General features: G+C 44.6%; 1 protein-coding gene across 2 annotated transcripts; it reads right to left on the bottom strand.

Moving 5' to 3' along the window:
* Positions 1 to 2024: 2024 nt before the first annotated feature.
* Positions 2025 to 24777, bottom strand: LOC136169541 (ATP-dependent RNA helicase DDX25). 2 transcript variants are annotated; one of them, XM_065937348.1, is made up of 12 exons: positions 24470 to 24777; positions 22965 to 23031; positions 22677 to 22721; positions 22057 to 22192; positions 20561 to 20653; positions 20373 to 20475; positions 19246 to 19360; positions 17660 to 17837; positions 7054 to 7291; positions 5447 to 5609; positions 3344 to 3532; positions 2025 to 2280 (listed from the first exon to the last, which is right to left on the bottom strand). In XM_065937348.1, the coding sequence occupies exons 1-12, from the start codon at positions 24581 to 24583 to the stop codon at positions 2219 to 2221; spliced, it is 1503 nt and encodes a 500-aa protein (XP_065793420.1). In that variant the 5' UTR covers positions 24584 to 24777; the 3' UTR covers positions 2025 to 2218. The 2 variants fall into 2 exon arrangements, with proteins under 2 accessions (XP_065793420.1, XP_065793421.1); XM_065937349.1 differs by lacking the exon at positions 24470 to 24777 and adding an exon at positions 23660 to 23777.
* Between the last annotated feature and the right edge of the window lie 27 nt (positions 24778 to 24804).

Genomic DNA, 24804 nt, shown 5'->3' with positions numbered 1-24804 from the left:
GGTGCTGCTCCCGAGACAAGCCTTGGGAATGTTGACTTGCAAACTGAACAGTCAGTGGGCAGACAGCTGAGATGTACACAGAATGGGGATGGCTCTCCTCCTCCTCGGTGGCGAGACAAAGGGAAGTGTGGAGAGGGGCAAAGCAGGAGGAGAGGATGCGCACTGTGGGCAGACGCCGCGGGAACAGCTGCCCAATGGAAGGCGTTTGCCAGGGTAACTGGTAGAGACTCCGTTAAGAGATCGGGGCCGGAAGAGGAAGTGGAGAGTCTTGTTTAGGAGACCCCCAATGCTCAGCTGACTGTGATGCAAAGTCCAACTCAATCCTCAAATAGCGAGAGAGGTCTAGCGATCCTGTGGTCCACAGGACCACACTTCCTATGGTTACTAATCTTGTGCTACGGGACTGAGGTTCAAAACTAAGATGGCAAATATCAGGGAAGGATGTTAGTGAATGAAGAAATGGCAAGAGAATATTTATGCAACAGAACAAGTATTCACTGAGTGCGTATTAGGTGCTGGGGGCTGGGTACCGAGTGGACAAGCTGATTTGGCCCAGAGAGAAGGCAGACACATAAAAAGAGAACATGCATGGACCTTCAGAAGCAGAAGCTCCACGTTTTATAGATTCTGTCCCTGGGACTTGTCTTTGCCTTGGCATCCCCTCCCTAACACAGTGGTCTTAAGGACCTGTGGCTTTACTGTTCTCGGCTACGACAGGTAACTGTGTTTCTGGGCTCTACCCTAAGAGAGTCTGGATTTCTGTGTACAGTATGGGGAAGAAATCTGCGTTTTTCTCCCAAGTTCTCCAGGTAATTCTGGTGATGAACTGGATCTGGACCTGTTAGGTGACAGCAAGATGGTACTAAGTACTTGACGGGAGGCATCTTGCAACCTATGTCCTCTCTGGTAAAAGGAAATGCAGTGTCTTCTCCTCTGGGAAGTTGGCCCCCATGGTGCTGGGGCTCCCTCCTCTGTGCCTCTTATTTAAGCAAAGACCATTATTAAAAGAAAGCTGACTTATTCGGAGTCTCAGCCGTGAGGCTCTGAATTCGCAAATGACGGGTACATCTTATTCATCTCTCTTCTTTGGTGTGTAGCCTACGGGACGCACAATGAATACGTTGGAGGATGAGGATGTTGGATGATTTTCATCTATGTCTGAGCCCTGCCCACGGGAATAAAACATTGGCAGGTGACACGCACGTGGAATACCAGAAGAGATAGGCCGGGAGCCACCCTCCAACCTGGGATGACAGGCACACTCCCCAAGGGCGCTGGCGGCCACCTGGTGTGACAGAACGGCAGCCTGACTCTGGCCGCGGATTGCAAAGCCTGCGCGGGCTTTCTGGGAGAGTACCGATTCCCCGCCACCACCCTGTTTACTCAAGCCCACTGTTTCATTTTTCTAGAAGTAAATGTGAGAAATGAGAAGCATCTCAGTGGGACCTGTAGGAAAATGTCTAGGATTCTCACATCCACCTTGAGAGTCTGAAAAGCAAACCTGACAGCTCCCTGAAATGTCACCTCTTTAATAAGGCAGGTGGGCTCCCCCAACCCCACTGCCTGTCTTGAAGAAATGCCTATAATAAAACCACATTTTCATAGACTATGAAATAACTGAGGATGGATTAAATCTTCTCTCATTTGAAGACATTAAGAACTAAAATAGAAAAATATTTTGAAATTCTCTGTCAGTTGAAACATTAAAAAAGAAGCAAAATGTTCTTTCTTTCAAACTGTTTTACTTTGTAAAGATTTTACCCTCTACTCACAGGGAAGAGTGTATGTCTGCCTGGGGGTGTGTGCCTAGTGGGTGGGGGTGGGGGTGAGACCCTGGGGTGGGAGGCGCAGCGCTTGTCAACCACTCAAATGCCAAAACAGTGACCTTCTACTGCCATCTCGTGGCGCCCTGAGGTGGCACGACCGACTCAGGTGCTTTATATGAACTAAATCCCACAACATCCCAGCAGCCCCGCAAAGATGTTTATCTGTGAAGAGACTGGAGTAAGAAATTACCTCACTTTTTTATTCAAAAGAATCAACTGCGTCACATCAATTTGGCTCAAAAAAACCTCAGGTCTTAAAACCAAGGCTACCATGACATTTATTTTGCCATATGTAACAGCTTCATGTTGAAAAAGGCTCAACATAAAAAATTACCTTCAAAACCTACATTCTCACATAAACCAAAATACAGCTAAATGATAAAGTTATTTCTTCAATATTCGATCTTTTCAATTTCATCCATGTCTTCAGGGTCGAGTTGCTTAATACTGCTGTCTAAAAGAGCAAAAGAGAATGGAACAGTCTTATCCCAGGGCCCAAATGAAATTTCACTCCATTCAACTACATTTCTGAAGATAGTGACACCTCATATGGAAATCCTCAAAATAGGAACATTTTCTAGATTAGGTGAGGACGGGCAGGTTTCCAAATAACCAATTCACACCAACCACAACAGCATCAAATGCACCAGACAAGAGAACACACATGTCTATATACCTTGGGGCAGAAAAAAAAGGCCAGAGTTCAGTGAGGGGAGCCCGGGAAGGGGCCTGGCCGAGTTCATGGGGCGTGAAGTGGGTGTGTACATGCGTGGGCGGGACGTTGCTGGATGGCAACAGGGAGCATTGATCACCACAGCAATGGTGATCTCAATGGGTCTTTCTCCACACCCATCCCTGCTCTGCTATTCTAACACAGGAGCGCTTAACCAACTTCCCCTGACGGGTTAGTAAGCAAACCTTTTAAAATTATATTTCAAATTCCACATCTGTGCCTATGTGCACTCCCCCAGGGACAGTATACTTTGCTTCCCACAGAGGATAAGTACCACTGTCCTAAAGGTGAAAGATAACATTTGGAGTCCTGTGAGGGTTCCTCTTTGCCTGCTCCCCAGCCATCAGAGCCTGTCTTGTTTAGATGAGGGGAAGAAGGGCTGGAGGAAAGCAGCAAGACTCAGGATTTAGGATTGCCCAAGTTGGTCACTGGGACAATAGGGAAGAGGAAAATGTAGACAAAAAAGGAAGCTGGGGACACAATATCATCTTACAGGATCTCATTCCTTACGGTGGTTCTTTATGGATGTGAAATCTGCTTCAGATCCCAGAACGAGCAGTAAAATAGAAATCTGAGCTCACATTAACTCCACTTGGTTTCCAGGTCTTTCTCTACCCCTGTCTCGGGTTAGGAGCTCTGACACTGAGAGGTGGACACCTCCTACGGTCTGGTCCCCACCCCATCCTGTTATATCATGAACCCTGAGCCGGAGGCCCACTGACGACACACGGTCGCTATCAATGTGGGCAGGTCCACAGCTCTGACTGTGAAGGGTGCCACTCACTGAAGTGGTCCTGGATCTTCTTCAGTAGAGGCAGCTTATCCACCTCGATCATGTTGAAGGCAAGGCCTTTTTTCCCGAAGCGGCCCGTGCGCCCGATGCGGTGGAGGTAGGTCTCGTAGTCTGGCTCCTCTGCTCGGTTCACAGGGAGGTCAAAGTTCACGACGATCGTGATCTGCTTCACATCAATCCCTGGGAGAGGAAGGACACCTGAGGACCCAGCTATCCAAGAACCACATTTGCTGAGGGGATTCTCATTTCACAGACAGTCTAGAATCAAGTCTGCTTTGACATATATTTGTTTGTAAGTATGTCTGTCTACGATGCTAGGTTAAGAGTGTCAGTAGAAATGAACTCTACAGAGGTGTAACTATGTACAGTGTGTGTGTGTGTGTGTGGCGGGGGGAGGGGGCTCTCACCGAGACAAAGAGCCCCCTCTCTCTGCTCCCGCTGTGCTAAGTCCCCTGCAGGTTCTCTTCCCCATCAGGGCCCCAGCTCTGCCCCATTCCACAGCCACTGTTCTCATCAATTTTATCCATGGCCTCAACTGTTATAATAATTTCTGGACTGGCTCCCCAGTCCCTCATATCCTACTCCTCTAATCCTCACCATAGTTGCCACAGCAATGTCCAGAGCACTTGTGTTTAGAACTTGGCTGCCCAAACCGTACAGGATAAAGTACAAACAACTCAAGACTTCCAAGGGTTCTCTCCTTCCATCCATACCTCTCACACCTAATGTTTCCAGGAAGACTGCTGGGCTCGCTTGGGACCTCCACGCCCAGCACTAACAAGCTGTCTGGCTCGTGATCCTTGTCCTCCCTGCACTGTGCTTTGACTCTGGAGCTATCTGGGCCCCCTTTCCCCTGGGGTTCTGCAGATGTGCTATATAGTATGGTAACCATTAGCTTCACAAGGCTATTTAAATTAATTCACAATAAAAATCCAGTTCCTCAGCCACACTAGCCACACTCCCAGTGCTCAAAAACTACTATCTATGGCTTGGACAGCAGAGAATAGGAGATTTCTATCAGTGCCAGCATTTCTATTGGACAGCACCAGTCTAGAGGGTCAGGAGGTGGTGTGTTCCCGAAGGGAAGGCCCTTTTTCAGGCTATTCCTCCAAAATGCCAGGCTCAGCCCTCATGGCAGGTCCTCAGTTCTGTTGGGTGAACCAGTAATAAACTAGGAAACAGGGTTTGAGTATGTGGTATAGGCAAGGATACAATGGGGAAGTGAGGAAAGTAGGAAGACCCTTTGCTTGAAAAAAAAAAAAACAAAGGTTTTTTTTTCCCCCAGCAGTCAATAGTTTTAAAATTAAAAACAACTGAGAGATGACCAATATCATTAGCCATTAGGGAACACAAGTAAAAAACACAAGACATCACATATATCTCCTGGAAAAGTTAAGATGAAAAAGTGTCAAAACCACTTACTGACAGGGATGGAGAACAACTAGAACCCTCCTATACTGCTGGTAGAAATGCAAAATGGCATGGCTACTCTGGAAAACAGTTCTGCAATTGCCTCTAAAGCTAAATATACACTGACCTATGACTGAGAAATCTTACTCCTAGGTATTTACCCAAGAGAAAAGAAAATGTACGTCTGCATGAGCCCTATACATGAATGTTTATTACAGTTTCAGTCAAAACAGCCTTGAGCTGTAAGCAATCCAAATGTCCATCAACGGGTGAATCGGTACACCCATTCAATGGAATACTACTCAGCAATGAAAAGGAATGACCTACTGATACATGTAACAACACTGATGAATTCCAAAGTATGATGTCAAGAGAAATAAATCAGACACTGAGGCTACCAACTGAGTGATTTAACTTACATGGCATTCTGGAAGAGACAAAAATAGAGAGGCAGAGATCTGGTTCAGTAGTGGTAAGGGGCCATTAATTTCAGAGACTGATTGCAAATGAGCACAGAGAAGTTTTGAGGGGAGATGGAGTTGTTCTGCATTTTGATTATAGTGATGGGTACATGACTACATATGTTTGTCAAAACTCACTGAACCACATCCTTAAAAAGAGTGAATTTTATCACATGTAAATGATAACCTCAATAAACTTGACTTTAAATACACACATACACACCTCGAGCGCAGACGTTGGTGGTTATAAGGACTTTCTCCTTCCCGTCCCGAAACCTCTGGATGATGGAAGCTCGCTGATCCACAGTTAGCTCTCCGCTCAGCAGAGACACCTGGTGGCCATCTTGCATCATCTCCACGGTCAACCATTTGGCATTTCGACGAGTCTGCAGGAAAATCAAAGCCCAGCACCACACCCAAGTTGAAGCAGCCTCACTGTGTGTGCAGCGCTCACGTCTGCAGGGCATGGGAGCTGGGGGCACGGGGGTTGCAGAGGGGTTTTGCTCCCCCTTCCTTTCAGGTCTAGAGAGACCTGTGAATGTGGCAGGGAGTTCTCCTGCCCCTGGACCTCTAAGGGGCACAACCTCTCAACCTGTCAGAGCTCTGCTTCTCAGCCCTGAAACAGAGAATAAAATGCTCTGTCCACCTCTTGTGGTGGTCAGATGATAAAATGAGGTAACCTAACAATGATGACGGGCTCAGTGGTAAAGGATCCACCTGTCAGTGCAAGAGAGCAGGAGATGTGGGTTTGATGCCTTGGTCAGGAAGACCCCTGGAGAAAGAAATGGCAATCCATTCCACTATTCTTGCCTGAGAAATTTCATGGATAAATGAGCCTGGCAGGCTACAGTCCATGGGTCTGCAAAGACTCATATGCGACTCAGTGACTGAACGACAACAGTGATGGTTAAGTTGTTGTGTGTGCCAGGCACCTTGCAAGAGCCTTTACTTACATCACGCTCATCTGCTTTCATAATGATCTGATGAAGTAGGTGTCTAAGCTCATTTGAAAAAACTAAAAAATTAACCTAAAATGTAAAACCATTAAGTGATCTGCCCAGGGTTACATGGCCAGTCTGTGGCAGGGCTGCACTTTCCCTTACAGGTGTGTTTCCAAGGCCAGCCACTGCTGGGCAGGGCTCTTCCAGGATGGGGGCATGGAGGTATGTGGAACAGACTTTGCTCTCATGGAGCTGACAGTGTTCATGTAGTGGTGAAAAATACAATCAAGAACAGGAACACGAACAACGTCAGAGAGAAAAAGTAAATATGAAAAGAAAATAAGGGGCTATCAACAGTGAGTAACTGAGTGGCTGCCTTGCTCACAGTAAGTTTGGAAACAAAGAGAACATTCTTAACCTGATAAAGGGTATCTGTGAAAATACCACAGTAAACATCGACCTGAATGGGGACATGTTAGAAGCAGTCCCTCTAAAAGAAGGATGCCTGGGGAGTTCCCTGGAGGCCCTAATCCTAATTCCAGTGGTTAGGATTCTGGGCTTTCAATGCCATGGCCCAGGTTCAATCGCTGGTCAGGGAACTGAGATCCTGCAAGTTGCATGGCATAGCCAAAAAAGTTTTTAAATAAACATAAAAGGAGAAGGCCCTCTGTTTCATGTCATAGTGAAGTCCTATTCCGTTACTTCAGTGTCACCCATAAAATACAAGGAATCTCTATTCGAAGTTGCTCTGGAAATTGAACGACATCATGAATAAACAGTGTGGAACACAGGGCCCGGCTCCCTGGCTCTCAGTCAGGGACCTGACTGTCCCCTGCCCCCATCTGCTCGGAAGCCTCGGCACGAGGAAGGCGAGTCCCAGTGGGGTTACCTGGCAGAAGATGATGGCCTGGCCTATGGTGATACCGCCGTAAATGTTGCAGAGAGCCTGGTACTTGTCTTTCCTGTTCTCACACAACACGTAGTACTGTCGGATGTTGTTCAGGGTCAGCTCCTCTTTTCGTAACTTGATAACATTGGGGTCAGGAATGATTCGCTCAGCAAACTGCCACACGGAGTCTTCAAAGGTCGCTGAAAACAAGAGCATCTGGCACTCGGAGGGTAAAGCTCTGGGAGAGAGAAGGGAAAAGGGCATCACCCAACTGCCAGGCCTGTCCCACTCCAGGGGGCAGCTTCCAGCACTGGACGCCCACGGTCATCAGCTGCACCCCACGCCCCTGCTCCTGCTCCAGGGTCACCGTGAAGGGCGTTGTGGACACAAAACCCACACCTGCTGCGGAGTGCCACGTGTCAGCCCCTCCTTCCCACCCAGGGTTTGGGGAAATGCATAAACCACATGGGGCTCCAGAGTGAAGGTCAGCTAAGAGATCTGGAGGGCTTGGGGGTTTTCAAGCCTGTCTTCTCCTTAGGAGAGATGGCTTATGGAGCCTAGGGTGTCAGTCCAGCGGTCGTTTATGGCAATCATCTCACACGAGCTCCATGCAGATGAAGGCCACAGAGGTTCACCACCCAACGGCAGATGTTCTATCTGCTGAGCGGGGAAGAACAGTCACGTGAAGTCTATGTGGAATGGGAAGACCTGGATATAAATAAAAGGGGTGCAGAAGGGGAAGATGCTGCTGCATGGAAAATGCAAACTAAACCCACACTGAACACAGGACAATTGATACCCCAGTTCAAAAACAGTGAAGATGAACCCACAGAGTCAGCAGTTAGGACAGAGCTAAGTCTGGGAGGAGAGAGGGCCGGTGACAGGAGAGGGCGTGCAAGGCACCTTCTGGAGCACGACTGAGAAAGAGCTCGGGCCTGATGGGACCCACTGTCCCATGAGCACAGCCCTCTGTGATAATTCACCCAGTGTATGTACGACTTGGATATGTCTCTGTACATATGTTAAACATCAATTAAAAAGTTAGTTTTCAAAAAAAACAGGAGAGAGACCAGAGAGAAACCACTGCCTTTGAGAAGATAACAGAGCACTTAAGAGGAAAAGTCCTTAGTGCTAAAAGCAAACAGGAGAGTTCATACAGCTCAGCCCCAAACATTATTTCAAGCCTGGGACCTGAATCCCCAGGAGCTTTTCACACAACTGAACTGATTTCGGGCTGACTGTGGGAAACTGACTCCACGTGTTACGTTCTCACCGTCCCACATCACACTCTTATGATTATAAAGGGATGAAGATATGAACTCACAAAACGTGAACAATCCAAGAAGACAAATGGGTAGAAGAGACATTTCAATATATTTTTGCAAGATGAAAACCCATGACAATGGAGAAGGTGGGTGAAGCTAAGATACGTGTGCTACAGAGGGAAATGCTGATGGAGAGGCAGTGGATGTCTCAGAACCCTGGGAGGTCTAAGACCTGTGAGACCAGAGAATTCAGAGGAAGGACTGGCAGGGGGTGGGGGACTGAGAAGAGACGAGGAGAATCTGCACTGGCCATCTGTTCTACTACAGTCTTCCATCTGAAAAAAGAGAGCCCCAGGACTGGTACCCCAAGGCCGGGGCCATTTCCTTCCAAAAAGTAAATTTATACAAATTGCCTAAGGGAAAGAAACATGGGTTGCTCTGTAGAACACACTGGATTTTGAAGACTTAGTATGCAAAAAAATGCAAACTATTTCATTAATAATTTTTATACTGATAAGACATTGGTTACTTGTTAAGACATTCATTTTGATATAGCAAAATAAATAAAATGATTTTTTTCATAACATGAATTTCACCTGTTTCTTTTTTTAATGTGGCTATTAGAAAATTTTAAATTACACATGTGGCTTGCATTGTATTTCTTTTGGACAGTGCTGTGGTTTAATTTATTTTAAACTGGAGTCTTAAAAACATCTTGACTTCTATGAAGTTTTTATACAACACAGAAAATATAAAACAAAAGGTTGCTAGACGTTGTATCCAAACACAAACCAGCCTCTGTTCAACCCCCGGCAGGAGCAGCAGACACAGCAAATACAAATTCTGGCAGATTCCATTCAACCTGTGAACTCCTTACCAAAGAACACAAACAGCTCTTACCAGCTAAACGTCTGCAGCCTTTGTACACAACACTACTAAAAAGGCATACAATTTGCTTCCCTGTGATACTGAGCTGTTCACTACCAAAGTTTTGGGGCTCTTTGTTAGGTCAAACTTGCAGAAGCCTTATAAGATTTCTCTTTTTTTAAAATAAGATTTCCTTCTGTGAAGAAATGGAAGCAGCGTGCTCCCTTGGGCATGTATCTACAAGATGCCAGCCATTGTAGCTGGCCAGTGAAAGGATTTAAAATGTTAGTCTATTTTCAAAGCTTGAGACAAAAACAATGTCCATCTCTAATTTATAAATAAATTAAGGATGAGAAAGAGATTCTAGTAAAACACAATTAACACACTGTATCTCCAAAACAGTCTGATGACCAATGCTGCTGCTGCTGCTGAGTCACTTCAGTCGTGTCCGACTCTGTGCAACCCCATAGATCGCAGCCCACCAGGCTCCTCCGTCCCTGGGATTCTCCACGGAAGAACACTGGAGTGGGTTGCCATTTCCTTCTCCAACGCAAGAAAGTGAAAAATGAAAGTGAAGTCGCAATGAAGATGTCATATACTGACTGCACCCAAGTTGTCTGGTATTCTGTAAAGGCTGCAACAAAACTCACAGCAAATATTTAGAATGGGGAACTAACAAGGACCTACTGTACAGCACATGGAACTCTGCTCAATGTTATGCAGCAGCCTGGATGGGAGGGAGGTTTGGAGAATGAATACCTATATATTAAAAAGCAGAGACATTACCTTGCCAACAAAGGCCTGTCTAGTCAAAGCTATGGTTTTTCCAGGGGTCAAGAATGGATGTGAGAGTTGGACCATAAAGAAAGCTGAGCACTGAAGAATTGCTGCTTTTGAACTGTGGTGTTGGAGAAGACTTTTGAGAGTCCCTTGGACTGCAAGGAGATCCAACCAGTTCATCCTTTGGCCACCTGATGAGAAGAACTGACTCATTGGAAAAGACTCTGATGCTGCGAAATACTGAAGGCAGGAGAAGGGGATGACAGAGGATAAGACGGTTGGATGGCATCACTGACTCTATAGACATGAGTCTTGAGTAAGCTCTGGAAGCTGGTGATTGGCACGAAGCCTGGCATGCTGCAGTCCATGGGGTCACAAAAAGTCGGACATGACTGAGCGACTGAAGTGAACTGAGTCCCTTGGCTGTTCTCCTGAAACTATCACAATAATGTTCACTGGCTATACTGCAAAACAAAATAAATAGTTCAAAAGGAAAAAAAAAAACCTGCAGCAAAAGTTGACTTATTTTTCCTTTTATAGAAATAAAATGCTTCCAAAGTCCAGCCAAGTTGAGGACTTTCTCATTTCTTTACTAAATTTGTAAGGAATCCATCTTTGAATTTCACAAGTTTAAGTCACTTCTGTGGTTTATAATATTTTTCCCTGAGCAGGAGAGGTTTCACTTATGATGAGATCTAACAGACCTTGGGGTGTTTGAAAATGATGGACATTTTTAGCATGGATGACCCAGACGATGGATTTATGGATGCAAGGATCCGAATGACAAACAGTTGGTCTACCAAAACAAGTGTGCGGATACAGTGGAAAAACATTCCGAGGGAGCTGGAAATTCATATAGGTCTAAAAATCATTGCTGCTAGCTCCTAAGTATTCTATGCTTGGACACTTTTGTTCAGAGGATATCTCACTGGACTGATACCAAAAATCACTGTGGGCTTCTCATATATATTTGTGTGTGTGTGTGTGTGTGTGTGTGTGTATAGAACAGATGACTAATAAGGACCTACTGTATAGCACAGTAGATGGAGAGGGAGATGATGATTTGACTTCCTTCATATGGTTTTTCTGAGAATCAAATGAGAAAAGCTAGCATAGTGTCTATGCAATAATAGCTCACTGTATTATAAATATTGTATATTATTCTTTAGTATACAAAATTCTTTATTATTCTTATTAGAAAAATAGCTCTTGGCCTTCCCTTTTATTCTCTTGGCTCAGTCCATCCTATATGTCATTGCCATATGAGTCTAAAGCGTTAACCAAGGTATTCTGCTTAAGCACCTGCAGTGGTCTCTGTCAGAGTACAGTCAGCCTCCCTGGGACTCTGCACCATTGAGCCATCATGCCGTTTCAGCCTATTTCCCAGGTACCCTCTACTCAAGCTTCTAGTTAGTCTTGTTTCTTCACTCTCCTCAAAGCTACTTGATTTGTTTAACTTTGGATTTCCTTACTCCCCATCATTTTGAGCCATCATGATTGTTTTCAGCCTGATTTTCCAGGTCCTAGGATTTCCATACCTTATCTAAATTATCCTCTTCTCTCAAATCCTATACCTCTTGAATGTTCATCTCCAATTTATCCCTTTCACTAAGTCAGCCCTGATTACTTTCAGCCTTTGGAATCTGACCCATTTTGAAATTCATATAGCACTTACTTTTATTTCTTATTTAACATTTAAAATACCTACACTGAGACTGTTAATATTCTGTTTGGTTTAATCTTATCTTTTCATCCCAAGGTGCTCATTCCATTCTAGTCTTACTTTTTGATACTTCGTAATAGGAGCCCTTCACCAGTCTGCTTACTGAGCAAGCATTCACATATCAGCAGTGAAGGATGCTGATGATATGGATGATATCATCATCCGTATATATGTATGCCAAGGATGTACATTTCTCCTAGTGCTTATACAGGGCCTTCTTTGCTCACCTCTCTTTCTCTCCTTTTTTTTTTTTTAGCAGTCACAAAGGCAGTGGTTGCAAAGCAAACAGTGAAGAGTCAGGAATCAGGAGACCAGAGTTCTGTTCCCAGTAAGTTGCTATCATAATTAGGATAAGTCAGTTTCTCTGTGTTTGTTTTCTCAGTTATTAAATGGAATTACAATAGATATTATGTTAATTGCTTTCAGTTCTCAAATCTTTTCGTTTTAAATCTATTTAAAGGGCCAACTCAAGTATGTTATTCCCAATCATTCTTATTTACATCCTAAGCCCTGGTACTCATACTGTGCTTTTTATTCTTACTTTTTCAAGTTATGTATTTCTTATCCTCCCAAGAAGATTCAGCTCTTTAAGGGCAGTATATGCATACATGTCTCATATTTGGTATTACCACAACTATCAAAGCTATGTGTATAATGAAATTAAGTATGGTCAAATTAAATTATTATGGGGATGGGAAGACTCTTCCACCAGCAAAGGAGACTCCAGAATTTAGAGGCTCTGCATCCCTACATTATCATCCCAACTTATAGTGTCCTATTCTTTTCTAATTGTAGATACACAGTATGAGGTTCTGTGTTTGGTTTTCAGCAATTTCAGCCCTTAGCTCCAGGAGGAGCTAAAGGTCTGCATGGCACATGTAGAAGCTTCCAGTCATTTATGTGGTCCTTGAGCTGGAAATTTCAAATCCCCAAAGTCATCCTTTTACCACATTGTCTGACCCGGGCAGTAACTAGGTAATCCTAACGGTTAGATCTCCACATAAAAGTTTCAAAGTATAAAGACACACTCATCTGATTCTTGTTTCTTCAAAGTGGCTGATTAGGAGTATTCAGTGGAGATACACTGCTTATCTCTTTTTCCAGATCTTGGCATGGACTGTCACTGCTATCTATACTAATAGAAATAGTCATCGGTATCTTTAAATCTAATCAAATTAGAGAGTCAATTCAGAAGCATCAGAACTGATTCAGAAAACTCATTTTTAAAATTCTCTTCCTCTAAAACCATTCTCGGGCTTCCCTGGTAGCTCAGCTGGTAAAGAATCTGCCTGCAGTGTGGGAGACCTAGGTTCGATTCCTGGATTGGAAATATCCTCTCAAGGAGGGCATGACAACCCTCTCTAGCATTCTTGCCTGGAGAATCTCCACGGACAGAGGAACCTGGCAGTCTGTAGTCCATGGGATCACAAAGAGTGGGACACGACTGAGCGACTAAGCAGAACCATTCTCAGTACCAAAATTTGCATTAGAGATACAGATTCAGTAGGATTGATTGACTGATTGAATGGTTGATTTAATTGGTTAACGTGATTATGGACATCCAGAGGTCCCACAGTCAACTGTCTGCAAGCTGGAGGACCAGGAAAGTCTGGTAAAGTTCAGTCTGAGTCCAAAGGCCTGAGAACCAGGATTCTGGGTGCCTGTCCTGGCTCAAGCAGAGAGTACATCTGCCCTTCTTCCACATTTCTGTTCTGTTCAGTGGATTAGATGATGGCCACCCTCATGGGTGAAAGTGATCTTCTTTACCCAGTCTACTGACTCAAATGCTAATCTTTTCTGAAAACATCCTTGCAAATGCACCCAGAAATAACATTTTATCAGCTAGCTGGACACTGCCTAGCCTAGTCTGACACAGAAAACCATCATATCTTCCACATGCACCCCTCCCCCTGCTCAAATGTGACTTCTCAGCCTTATCTCCTGAGCTACACAGTCACATAATTACTGCCTTTTTGCCATCTTTTCGAGAACGGCTCACTTAACTCTCAGCTGTAATATGTGTGAGTTGAATCACCTCCCCTTTTCATGCCACACGTCGAGGATTCCTCAGTGAGTAGTGATACTCTACCCAGTGGCATATAGCAAGTACTTGGGAGTCTTTGATATTCAGTCCTCTCTCCCTCCTAGCAGGTCAGTACATTTTCACTCAAAGTGTATCTCAGGTGCTTCCATTTTTCTGTCTTTACTGCTGAAACTCTAATACTAAACTACACGCCATGCACCTCCTAATCAGCGTTCTCACTCCTTCTCTAAACTGATCTTCCCACAGCAACTAAAGGAAGTCAGTCTCCCTGGTTTCTCATTTCATTAATCTGCAGCCCTCTTCGTCGTTGATGTCCTTGAATAAACATACCCTTTTAACTTGCCTTTGGATCTCTGCATATCCTTCCCATCCACTATTCCACACTGAACAAACATTCATCCCTCTTTCTCTCAATAGCAACATCTCCAGAGCTCTTCCCTCACCACCTAGTCATTTCATGTTTCACACCCAGGACCCTCTTTGGACTGTTAATAACACAGGGTTTTGGTTTAGACTCGAAGTCCTGTCCAACTCTTGCAACCCCATGGACTGTATCCTGCCAGGCTCCTCGGTCCATGGGATTCTCCAGGCAAGAATACTGGAGTGGGTTGCCAGTTCCTTCTCCCGGGGATCTTCCCGACCCAGGGATCGAAGCCGGGTCTCCTGCGCTGCAGGCAGACTCTTTACTGACTGAGCTACGAGGGACATATCAACCTTCATTCTCAAAACTCTGTAATGACATATATTAAAAAAGAATCTAAAGGAGAGTGGCCATGTGTATAACTGATTCACTATGCTCTACAGCAGAAAGCAACACAATGTCGTAGAGGAACTGTGCATGTGTACTACACTCCAACAAAGTTGTTTAAAAAAGAATCAGTGTGGGCTTACTGATGGCAGAGCTGCAAATCAAAATGAATTTTACATGTGACTATATTCTGTTTTACTGCCACATACAAGCAGAGAAGGCTGCAAGGAGTCCCAAGGACACTGGAAAAGAGAAACATCTTACAGCACTGTCAGACACAAAGCGAAGTGTCATTACTATGTTGTCATTAAATACAGGTAGTAGGTGTAATTAGTCCCAATGGATTTACAGTCTCATCACAAAAAGTTCTGTAATTCTGTATTTTAAGAATATACAGTAGGGACTTCACTGGCGGTCCAGTGGGTAGGACTCTGTGGTCTCACTGCCAATGGCCAGGATTGATTCCCGGTGAGGGAACTAAACTCCCACAAGCTGTGTGGTGCAGTCAAAAAGAAAAAAATATATACAACAGCACAGCCTCCAAAATTGAAGCATCCAATCATGGTTTATAAGATTATATTGTTGTATCAGAGATCGAACATTACTGTATTTTTCTCAAGCATATTTAACTAATTCTGCTATGAATTACTACCAATTGCCACAGTTTAGTTCGACTGTTTGTTTTGTTTAAACAGAAAAGTAGATAAAGATATATAATTTCAAGTAAACATATATTTTACATATTTTTATGTAAAGTAATGACACATGTGCATGATTAGTTCTTCTAATTATATTATTATTATAATAATAGTATTATATTATTATATATACATGATATATATGTGTGTGTGTGTATTTCCCTGCTGTGACTGGGTTGGCCTCCTAAAAAGTTGGTCACTGTAGGGAAAGAAGTAACGTAAGAAATTTCCCCAGATCTGGTCGACACAAATTCTGGAAATGAAAAGCACGTGCCATGTGTGTTGAACAATGAAGAAAAAAAATATGAACCAACCGAGAAGTCTCATTATACTGTGGATAAAAAGAATCCAAAATCTTCTAGAGAAGAAAGAATAAAAGTCTGGGGATAAGGATGACATTAAACTTTCCAGTAGCAACACCAGAAACAGAATATTAACTATAGTAAAAAAACCGAAAAAACCAACAATTAATAAAAACTAACCAGTTTTCTGTTTTCAACACTGTTTCTGAATTTATAAGCGAAAGCTTTCTAGGATAAGACTCCACATCCAGGCAAAATCAACTCAGAGATCAAGTTTACAGGCACAATAAAAACATTTTCAGACATGCAGGGATAGAAAATGGACTTCCTCCGCCTCCTTTTGTGGAAGTCCCTGGACTGTATGTCCCAGCACATTCAGTAAACCAAGCAAAAGGGCCACAGGACGGAGACGCACAGGACAGGGGGACTGTGATGTGACGGTGGCTGCAGGCCCGCAGCCAGTCCAGGCCAGACCCAGAGACTGTGTGGGAGAGTGTCTGGGCAAAAGAAACCAATGGAGTTGTAAGACGGAATTGACTATCTAGAGATACCACTGACACAGGACACCTCTGATGAAATAGGGAAAAAACCGAAGGTTCCTACATAATGACAGTAACCAAGAGAGGAAAACAGGCAACTTCAGGGGGAAAAGGTACACACAAAAAAACATAATTAGAGACTCCCTTGTGGTCCACTGGTTAAGGATCTGCCTTGCAACATGAGGGACAATGGATCGATCCCTGGTCAGGGAACTAAGATCCCACATGCCCACAAGCCACGACTACTGAGCCTGCAAGCCCTGGGGCAGATGTAGTGCAACTAGAGAAAGTCCATGAAATTCAATAAAGACCCAGTGCAGCCAAAGTAAAACAACAACAAACCCACATATATAATAATTCAATGATCCACATTATAATTCAATGCTTCACAGTTAACAATACGTGTGTTGTGATAATAATATTAATACTGATCATTAATGTAACCAAACTCTTATGACACAACCGCCGAGAGGCCATGGAGGGGACAGGAAAGTGAGCGTGGGGTGGTATAGAAGGACTAAATGCCCAATTGCTCTGATGGGAAGTCCGCTATTGTTTAGCTGCTCAGTCACGTCCAACTCTTTGCAACTCCATGAACTGTAGCCCGCCAGGCTCCTCTGTCCATAGCATTTCCCAGGCAAGAATACTGGAGTGGGTTGCCATTTCCTTCTCCAGGGCATTTTCCCAACCCAGGGTTCGATCCGAGGCTCTGACACTGGCAGATTCTTACCACTGAGCCACCTCGGAAGAGACAATATGCAATGAGAAGCAGCAATGCGAGCTTGCTATTTAAAGATATGACAGTTAATGTCAAAACGGACAGTGTTCTCTAGGGTTTGGGGACGGGGGATTACTGGTTATCATTATTAGTCTTTCAATATCCTATTGGATTTTAATACAGTCCCTTGTAACTCAGTTGGGAAAGAATCTGCCTGCAATGCAGAAGACCCAGGTTCAATTGCTGGGTCAGGAAGATCCCCTGGAGAAGGAAATGGCAACGCATTCCAGTATTCTTGCCTGGAAAATCTCATGGACAGAGGAGCCTGGTGGGCTACAGGCCACGGGGTCGCAAGAGTCGGACACAACTTGGTGACTACACCACCATCACCATAAATACTTTAAAAATAAGTGACATAGAGAGGCCCGCTCCCAGAAATTCTGATTCTGTAAGGTTCAGGTTAGGCCTGATAATCTGAAATTTTAAGCCCCATGGTGATCCTGGGAGAGAAGCCTAGCAAAATGACAAGATTTGCTTAACAACTTACAGGCAAGGTCAGGACTACACCACTAGGCTGATGATCCCAGGTTACTGCGTCTTTACAATAGCACTATGGAGTTTTAATAAATTCTCTTTAGAATTTTGCTCAAATATAAGATTACTGGCAAAATTTGGTGCAGACCCACTATATGGATTCCATCTGTGAGCCTAGGGCACAAGAGTAAACCAAGATTACAAGATGAAGTGGGAAATTACAGGAGGTTGAAGGCTCACTGAGCTCCTGAAAATCAGGAAAACCCAATCTGCTTTAAAGGAGAAGGAAGTGGGGAATAAGCAGTAAAGACAATGAAGAGCAGTGGACAAATGAAATCCCTTATCTGGACAGAAGATCCAGGAAGAAAAGGATGGATGTGAAGGTTACCTTTGAATACGAATGCTTTGGTCTGCGAATCCCTGCGTGTCGATCATCACATCGGCTTCATCCAGCACAAACACACGAATCTTAGTCAAATCAATTAATTTTCGCTTGAAACACCAATCCAGGACAGTCCCAGGAGTGCCAATTACAATCTGTTTGGTGACGTCTGTGCCTCTGGGAACTAGGGAGAAAAGGGTTGGAAGGCCTTCTAAGCTGGAAACCACTCTAACCGTCTGGAATTCTGAGTCAGGCAACACATTTCCTATTGGTTCCCCAAGGGCAAACCCTGAAGGTCATTGTGGTTTCTGATTATATAGTTTTAGGAGAAGTCCCTGAGTTTCTTGGATTACAGTAATGCTAAGTCCTGAGTAACTGATTCTGCCTCACAGTCATTTAAAATGCCGGCCTGCAACACCTCCCTGGTCCTACAGGAAAGTGGCACAGCAGTGAAAGGCCTACAGAGCCTCTTTAAACGGAGAACCACCACAATGTCCATCAAGAGGTCCCATGAAAAAAATGATGGCATGTTATTCAGCTGGTCCAAAGGAGGATGTGGGGCTATACACACTGACACAAAAAGATGTTTAGGATTCTTAAGTTTTTGAACAGTATGAAAAAAAATCCTCCCATTTTTCGTCAACACTCAAAACCAAAAAACCCCACAGATTTGATAACAAAACCATAGTTGTCTTTGGAAATAGGTTTTTGAAAGATGAGAAAGAACAACTTTTACTTTTGAATTTTTTGTGCTGTAAAGACTTTTTTTTTTTAAAGATATTTTAAAGACTATATGCATGTAGCACTTTCATGAAGAAGTAAAACAATAATAGCTGTTCTCTACTAAACAAGTGAGCATCCCAGAAGAGAACAGGCAAAAGCACTGAGCTGTTGTTCTGGCTGTGGGAGTGACCAGCTAACAGGCACTGGATCTTCATTACATGCTGGAGGTGTACACAGTGCTTCATCTCTATCATTTCATTAAATTCCAGTTAACGACTCTATGATACAGGTGCCATTACGTCCTCAATTTAGAGGTGGGAAAGCAGAGAAGGTATTAATATACCATGATTGTTGGTGGGGTCAGGATCTAAAATATGAGCCAGGGTAACTTCCCTGGCAGTCCAGTCATTAAGACTTCACTGCAGGCAGTGCAGGTGTGATCCCTCGTCACAGAACTAAAATTCCGCATGTCACGGGGCTCAGCCAAAAGAAAAGATGAAATTTAAAAGTTCGCTGCTGCTAAGTCATTCAGTCGTGTCCAACTCTGTGAAACTCCACAGACGGCAAGCCTACCAAGCTCCTTCGTCTCTGAGATTCTCCAGTCAAGAACACTGGAGTGGGTTGCCATTTCCTTCTCCAAAGAATGAAGGTGAAAACTGAAAGGGAAGCCGCTCAGTTGTGTTCGACTCTTCATGACCCCATGGACTGCAGCCTACCAGACTCCTCCGTCATTGGGTTTCTCCAGGCAAGAGTACTGCAGTGGGTTGCTACTGACTTCTCCTAAAAGTTGACTAAAAATAAATAAATAAAATAGTTGACTTAAATATATACAGGTATATCTCAGCCAGGACTGGCTCATTGGTACATACTTCGATTCCCTCGAATGGCATACATCACTTGAACATCCACACAGAATTTCCCCATCCGTTCGACCACACGGCCAGTTTGCAGAGCCAGTTCATAAGTAGGAGCCAAGCAGAGGCACTGGCAGAAAGATAAGGGGGAAGGAGAAAGATTCATAAGGGCCATTATGCAATTCTGAAGTACAATGAAAATTTGTGTCGGGATAGTGATATTATGTATGAAGTAGATAACTAATGAGAACCCACTACACAGCTCAGGGAATCAGCGCTCTGTGGTCACCTAAATGGGAAGGAATCCAGATGAGAGGGGCTGGATGTACACGTGTGGCTGGTTCACGTTGCTCTACAGCAGAAACTAACGCGACTGTGTAAAGCAACCACACTAGTGTCTATTCGACATGCTGGGGTGCTCCGTCAAGTAGGATTCTTTTTGGCCTCATGGACTGGAGACCACCAGGCTCCTCTGCCATGGGACTTCCAAGGTAAAAATCCTGGAGTGGATTGCCATTTCCTTCTCCAGGGGATCTTCTAGACCCAGGGACTGAACCTGCGCCTCCTGTGGCTCCAGTTCCAGCCCCTGCTCAGCCATTCTCTGACAACTGTGCCCTCACAGGCGACCTCTCCCTCTCTAAGGCTGTTTCCTTCTGCATTAAGTAGGAGGGACTGGGTCATCTGCAGCCTTATAGCCATCACTACTGAATACTCACTTTATGTTGAGCATAGTGCTAAAAATGTGTGTTATTTCACTCAATCTGCATGACAATCCTGTGAGGCAGATACCCATTCATTCAATGTTTAAAAGGCAAGCACAATGCTGGTGTCAGGGTTCAAGGGCAAAGTGGACAACTGTGATCCACACCTTTATAGATGTTACTTTTATAACAAGAAAATGTACTCCAAAAGACTCACTAACTCTCCTAAGGTTTTCAGCTGGTAGGTAGAGAGGCTGCTATTGGAACCAGTCGAACTATGAAGATTGTGCTCAGTCACTACCCTGTACTGCTGCCTATAATCCTATGGTTCTAAGAAAGAACATCTATTCTAAATATCATCACATCATGGCAGCACTACCGCTCATTACTAAAACACCACTGGCACTGCAAGCATTCCCGTCTCTCTCAGTCTCTCCTTACCTGTGGAAACAATTTCAAGGCATTAACTCTGCTGAGCATCGCCAAGACAAAAGCAGCTGTCTTTCCTGTTCCAGACTGGCTCTGGGCGATGAGGTTCTGGGGTCTGTAGGAAAGAGCAGACGCTGGGCATCAACCGACTATGAGGCCAAAAATGACCACGTTGTAACATCATTTCCCTGGAAACTCACGGATGTGCCAGCATCATGGGGAGAGCCATCTCTTGAATTTTGGATGGTCTATTAAATCCCATTGCATAGATCCCTTTTAGTAACTCTTCCTTGCTGTCAAAAAAAGAAATCAAATACTTGAAGGCTATGATGCATCAGGAGCCTCAGAAATACAAACATGAAAAGTGCATTTCTAAATTAGGCCACTTTGCAACTGGGTATGAAATGTACTAATAATATACCTAAATCTCAACTCTCAAACATATACAATCATGCCTGTACATTTGGAGCACTAAAGTAATAAGTTATGTTATTAGCTTAGACCAAGCACCTTAAGCTGAACTCTCTCTTGAACAAAGAGGAAAAAAAAGGAAAAACTCATCTAAGAGAAGTACAATTTTCCAGGAGAGTTGTGCTTTCCACACAAGCAGAAAAGTGATATTTATCATTTATTTCCTTTTAATCAATAACAAATTTCTGTTTTAACTGCAATTTTCAGAGAAGACAAAATTTCATTTAGGTGATTCTTATATCAGTTCTATCTAGGAGAAGAAGATGCAATATTAGCTCATTCTTCTAAGGTGGTATTTTAAATGCCTCTTTCCTGGGGAATGGGGGGGGGGGGGTCGGGGCTGGTCTCATGACCGGTGTTCAGAAGAGAATAAACTGAAGTAGGCTGGAATACTTCCACTACAGTGATATGCACAGTCTGGATCTGTTTATTTGGTAGATGAACTGGTAGATTACTAGCAGCCAACTTTTCATCATAGGTAAGTGTCTCCCCATTTAGAAAGAGGGCATTAGGATTTTGGATTTCTCCACATAGGTAACTCTCCCTGTCAAAATACATTTCCTTAATGCCAATTGGTATATCCCTAGGAAATACAAACCAATTTGAGAAAGTTATTTACATACCATTTGAGACAAAAAGTTAAGGGGTAAAACTTTGTAACTTATCTCAAGGGATATTTGGGCCACTAAATTTCCTGCTATCTGTGTTCTGGTATCATTATTGCTGTTTAGTGGATAAGCCATGTCCAACACTTGCGGCCCCACGGATTGGACTGCAGCCCATCAGGCTCCTCTGTCCATGGGATTTCCCAGGCAAGAATACTGGAGAGGGTTGCCATGTCCTTCTCCAGGGGATCATCCCAGCCCAGGGATTAAACCTGTGTCTCCTGCATTGACAGGCAGATTCTTTACCACTGAGCCACCAGGGAAGCCCTGTATTCTGCTATGGAGAGTAGCAATGTGGCTGTGTCTGGCTTAGCTATCCCCCATAGCACAGCAAGGTTAAAAACTTTACCATCAGAAAGGTTCTCAAGTCATTGTACAACTCAGAGAGCCTCGTGTTCCTCTTTGAGCTGTATTTTACTTCCATGCAAAATGTCCACATCTCAGTTGAATGCTGATTATTAGAACATGAAGGAGAATTTGATGGGTTTATTATTAGCAGATTAGTTTATTCTGTGCTACACTTTCTGGCATTTTCCCACACTTAAGGCACAAATACTCACAGCCGCAGCTCTTCAAATGTTTTCACTGAGTAGAGTGGAGAGCTGGGATCCTTTTGTAAGACTTCAACCCGGTGACTCGATTCTACTAAGGACTGCCGGATTAACTTGTTTAAGAGTGAATTAGCTGCCAAATCCACTAGAAAAGCAAGGAATAGAAAGGGGATATTGCAGGGGAAAAGTCAAGCCTCCCGAATGACATCTAACAAGTTGCTTCCTTCCATTCAGTAACTGTATATCAAGCAACTGCTCCTGCTGTCATTTCTCTTGTAAAAGAAGGTTCTAGAATGAATGACACAGCACTGAGAATTCTGTTTGTTTCTGAGACTCTGCCCTACACCAGACTCTATCTTCAAGCAAGCCTACATCGACTGCCACCAGACCTACTTTGTCCTTGCCAGCTGAAAACTCTTAACCCATTCCTACATATTCTATTTCAATTTTCCTCTAAAGAGGTAATCTCCACTCTGAAGTTAGTGTTTTTTCTGACATTCACTATTCATAAAGAAAACAGAAGCAAAGATGGTTCTTCTCCACTTAAGATATTATTCATTCACATTGTGAAGTCATGATTACATGAACCAGAATGCCAGTAAATACCCACAAATGGATTTATTTCCTACCTACATCATCTTCATCATCTTCTTCGATCCTATCAACAGAACCATCTAAAAGGATGTGAGGAAAAAAAAAAAACTGTAAAGATAAATGCCAAGCAGAAACGTCTAGCGTTTTATCCCAGTTTCTCTTGCTTACTCTACAGTGTGCAAAAAGGGTCAAGCAGTAGAGAAGAGGATAAAGAGACTGGGAAGGTAGTGGAGGGCCCTGAGTGTTAAGGGAGCTAAAGTTGGGATATGACGAAAACAACACTTTTCAAGGAACTGAGCCCAATCTCGTTTAACAGCACTCACCTATGTTTGGGACGGTAGCACTCTTGATACCCAGAAGGTTCTTCTGGGAGTGGCTGAGGTTTGAAAACTATTGAAAGACACAAATTTCAATCAATATTACGAAGCACATCATCAAGAAGCCCAGTGCTGCCCCCTAACAGACTGGAAGGGAGAAAGGGAAGATTCCCCCTCCCAACACTGTTTCTCTTGCAATGTTATGTATAAATGGATTCCTCTGAGGAACTGGTCTCCTGTATGAATTACCCTAAGATTGGAAGGAGACTTTCCGCTGCCCCTGCATGCGAAATTCCTCTTCCTAAGCCTCTGTCTAAATGGGACGGTCCTTGGGGGTCACAGGACAAGCAAAGGAAAGTAGACAGGAAATAGTGTTGGTAGCTAAGATGAAGACGAAGGCTAGCTGAGGCTCAGAGGTCAAACTGGAAGAATAGGAAAGTCTGGGTCTCCTTGGGGCCACCAGCTGCGTTCCCTCCCGGCGCAGGCGTCTTCATTCTGCCCTTTCCAACCTAAGGTCTTGCTCCTTCGGAGGCTCCCTTCCGGTGGCCCTCTTCCAAGTCCTTGCCACAGTTCCTCTCTACCGCCTGACACCCCACTCCAACCGCTACCGGGGCTCCCCCTTCCCCTCCCCAGCACATTGCCCTCCAGGAGTGCTGTTCTAGCTCCCACCCGCTGGCCCTCCCCGGCTCGGTGGCGGTTACGTGGCCGTTCAGCCGCTCGCTCTCCGCGGCCCCCGCGTCGCCTCCCCAAAGTAACGACGCCATCGCTGCGACGCCTGCTTCCGGCTTCAGCACGTGCGACAGTCACAGGCGCGAGGCAGCACGCGGCCCCACATAGCGGCCAATGGGCTTTCCCGGGGCCGGGCGGGGTGTGGGGGGCGGGGGGAGAGCCGCCACCCGCCGCGCGCAGGCGCCCTAGCTCCGGGGAGGTGGGAGGAGTCAGGGGCGGGGGGCGTGGTCCCGGGAGGACGGGGCGGGCGGTAGCTGTCCCGCACCCGGCCGCGGGTGCGCGCCAGGCGTTAGAAATCCGGCACTGGCGCTTCTGTGGTAAATGTTAGAATGTTAGGCGGACCTCTGCTGAGGCAGCAGCGGCGTGGGAGACTCTAAGCGGCAGGAATCTCCGCACAGACTCGAGTCCTACCTCTTCTCCCCCACCACCCTCTCCCCAGACTATTCTCCAGGTGGTGGGGCAGGACCCCTGCACCCCGCTTCAAACTCGCGTGTCCGCATTCCCCCGAAATTTCTGCTGCTACGTTGCAAGATGTCAGAAAGGCTAGTGGTGAATGGCATAGGAAAGTGGAGTCAGACGGAGTGAGGTTCACTGGACAAATGGGAAAGATGCAGAGAGGAAGTAAAGTTATTCAAATTCTAACTCCTGTCCCTGTTACTCGAAACCTGTCGTGTTTGCAAATACCGGCTTACTTTCATCTTAGTTCTGATCCGTGCCTCGCGCTGAAACAACGCGGAGAAAACTGTTTCCCCTTTCGTACAACCTTCACCTCCCACATTCACCTGCACAATCAGGGGTAGATTCTTTGCACCAATGACTGCTACATCTGGACAAAAGAAGCAGAATATCTTTTTCTCCAAGTTTTCTAACCGGAATCTTGAGATTTCAATCAGCATCTCTAGAAAAACGCGCAAAATCCTAGTTATGATCTCTCCGTGGTGCTGAAGCAAGACTCCCCGTCCTTGTTCGGTCACTCAGACATCTCGGTCATTTGTTATGAGACGATCACATTCCTTTTCAGCCCTTCATGTGGAGTCTAATTGTAAATGGTTCTGACTGTCAGTGATAGCTTCCTACTAATTTAACTACGAATAAAATCGGGTCAAGTCCTTTAAAT

The sequence above is a fragment of the Muntiacus reevesi genome, chromosome 5 (assembly GCF_963930625.1).
Source record: "Muntiacus reevesi chromosome 5, mMunRee1.1, whole genome shotgun sequence".
Taxonomy (NCBI): Eukaryota; Metazoa; Chordata; class Mammalia; order Artiodactyla; family Cervidae; genus Muntiacus; species Muntiacus reevesi.
Note: the sequence above shows the minus strand (reverse complement) of the source record. Positions and strands in the feature narration are given on the sequence as shown.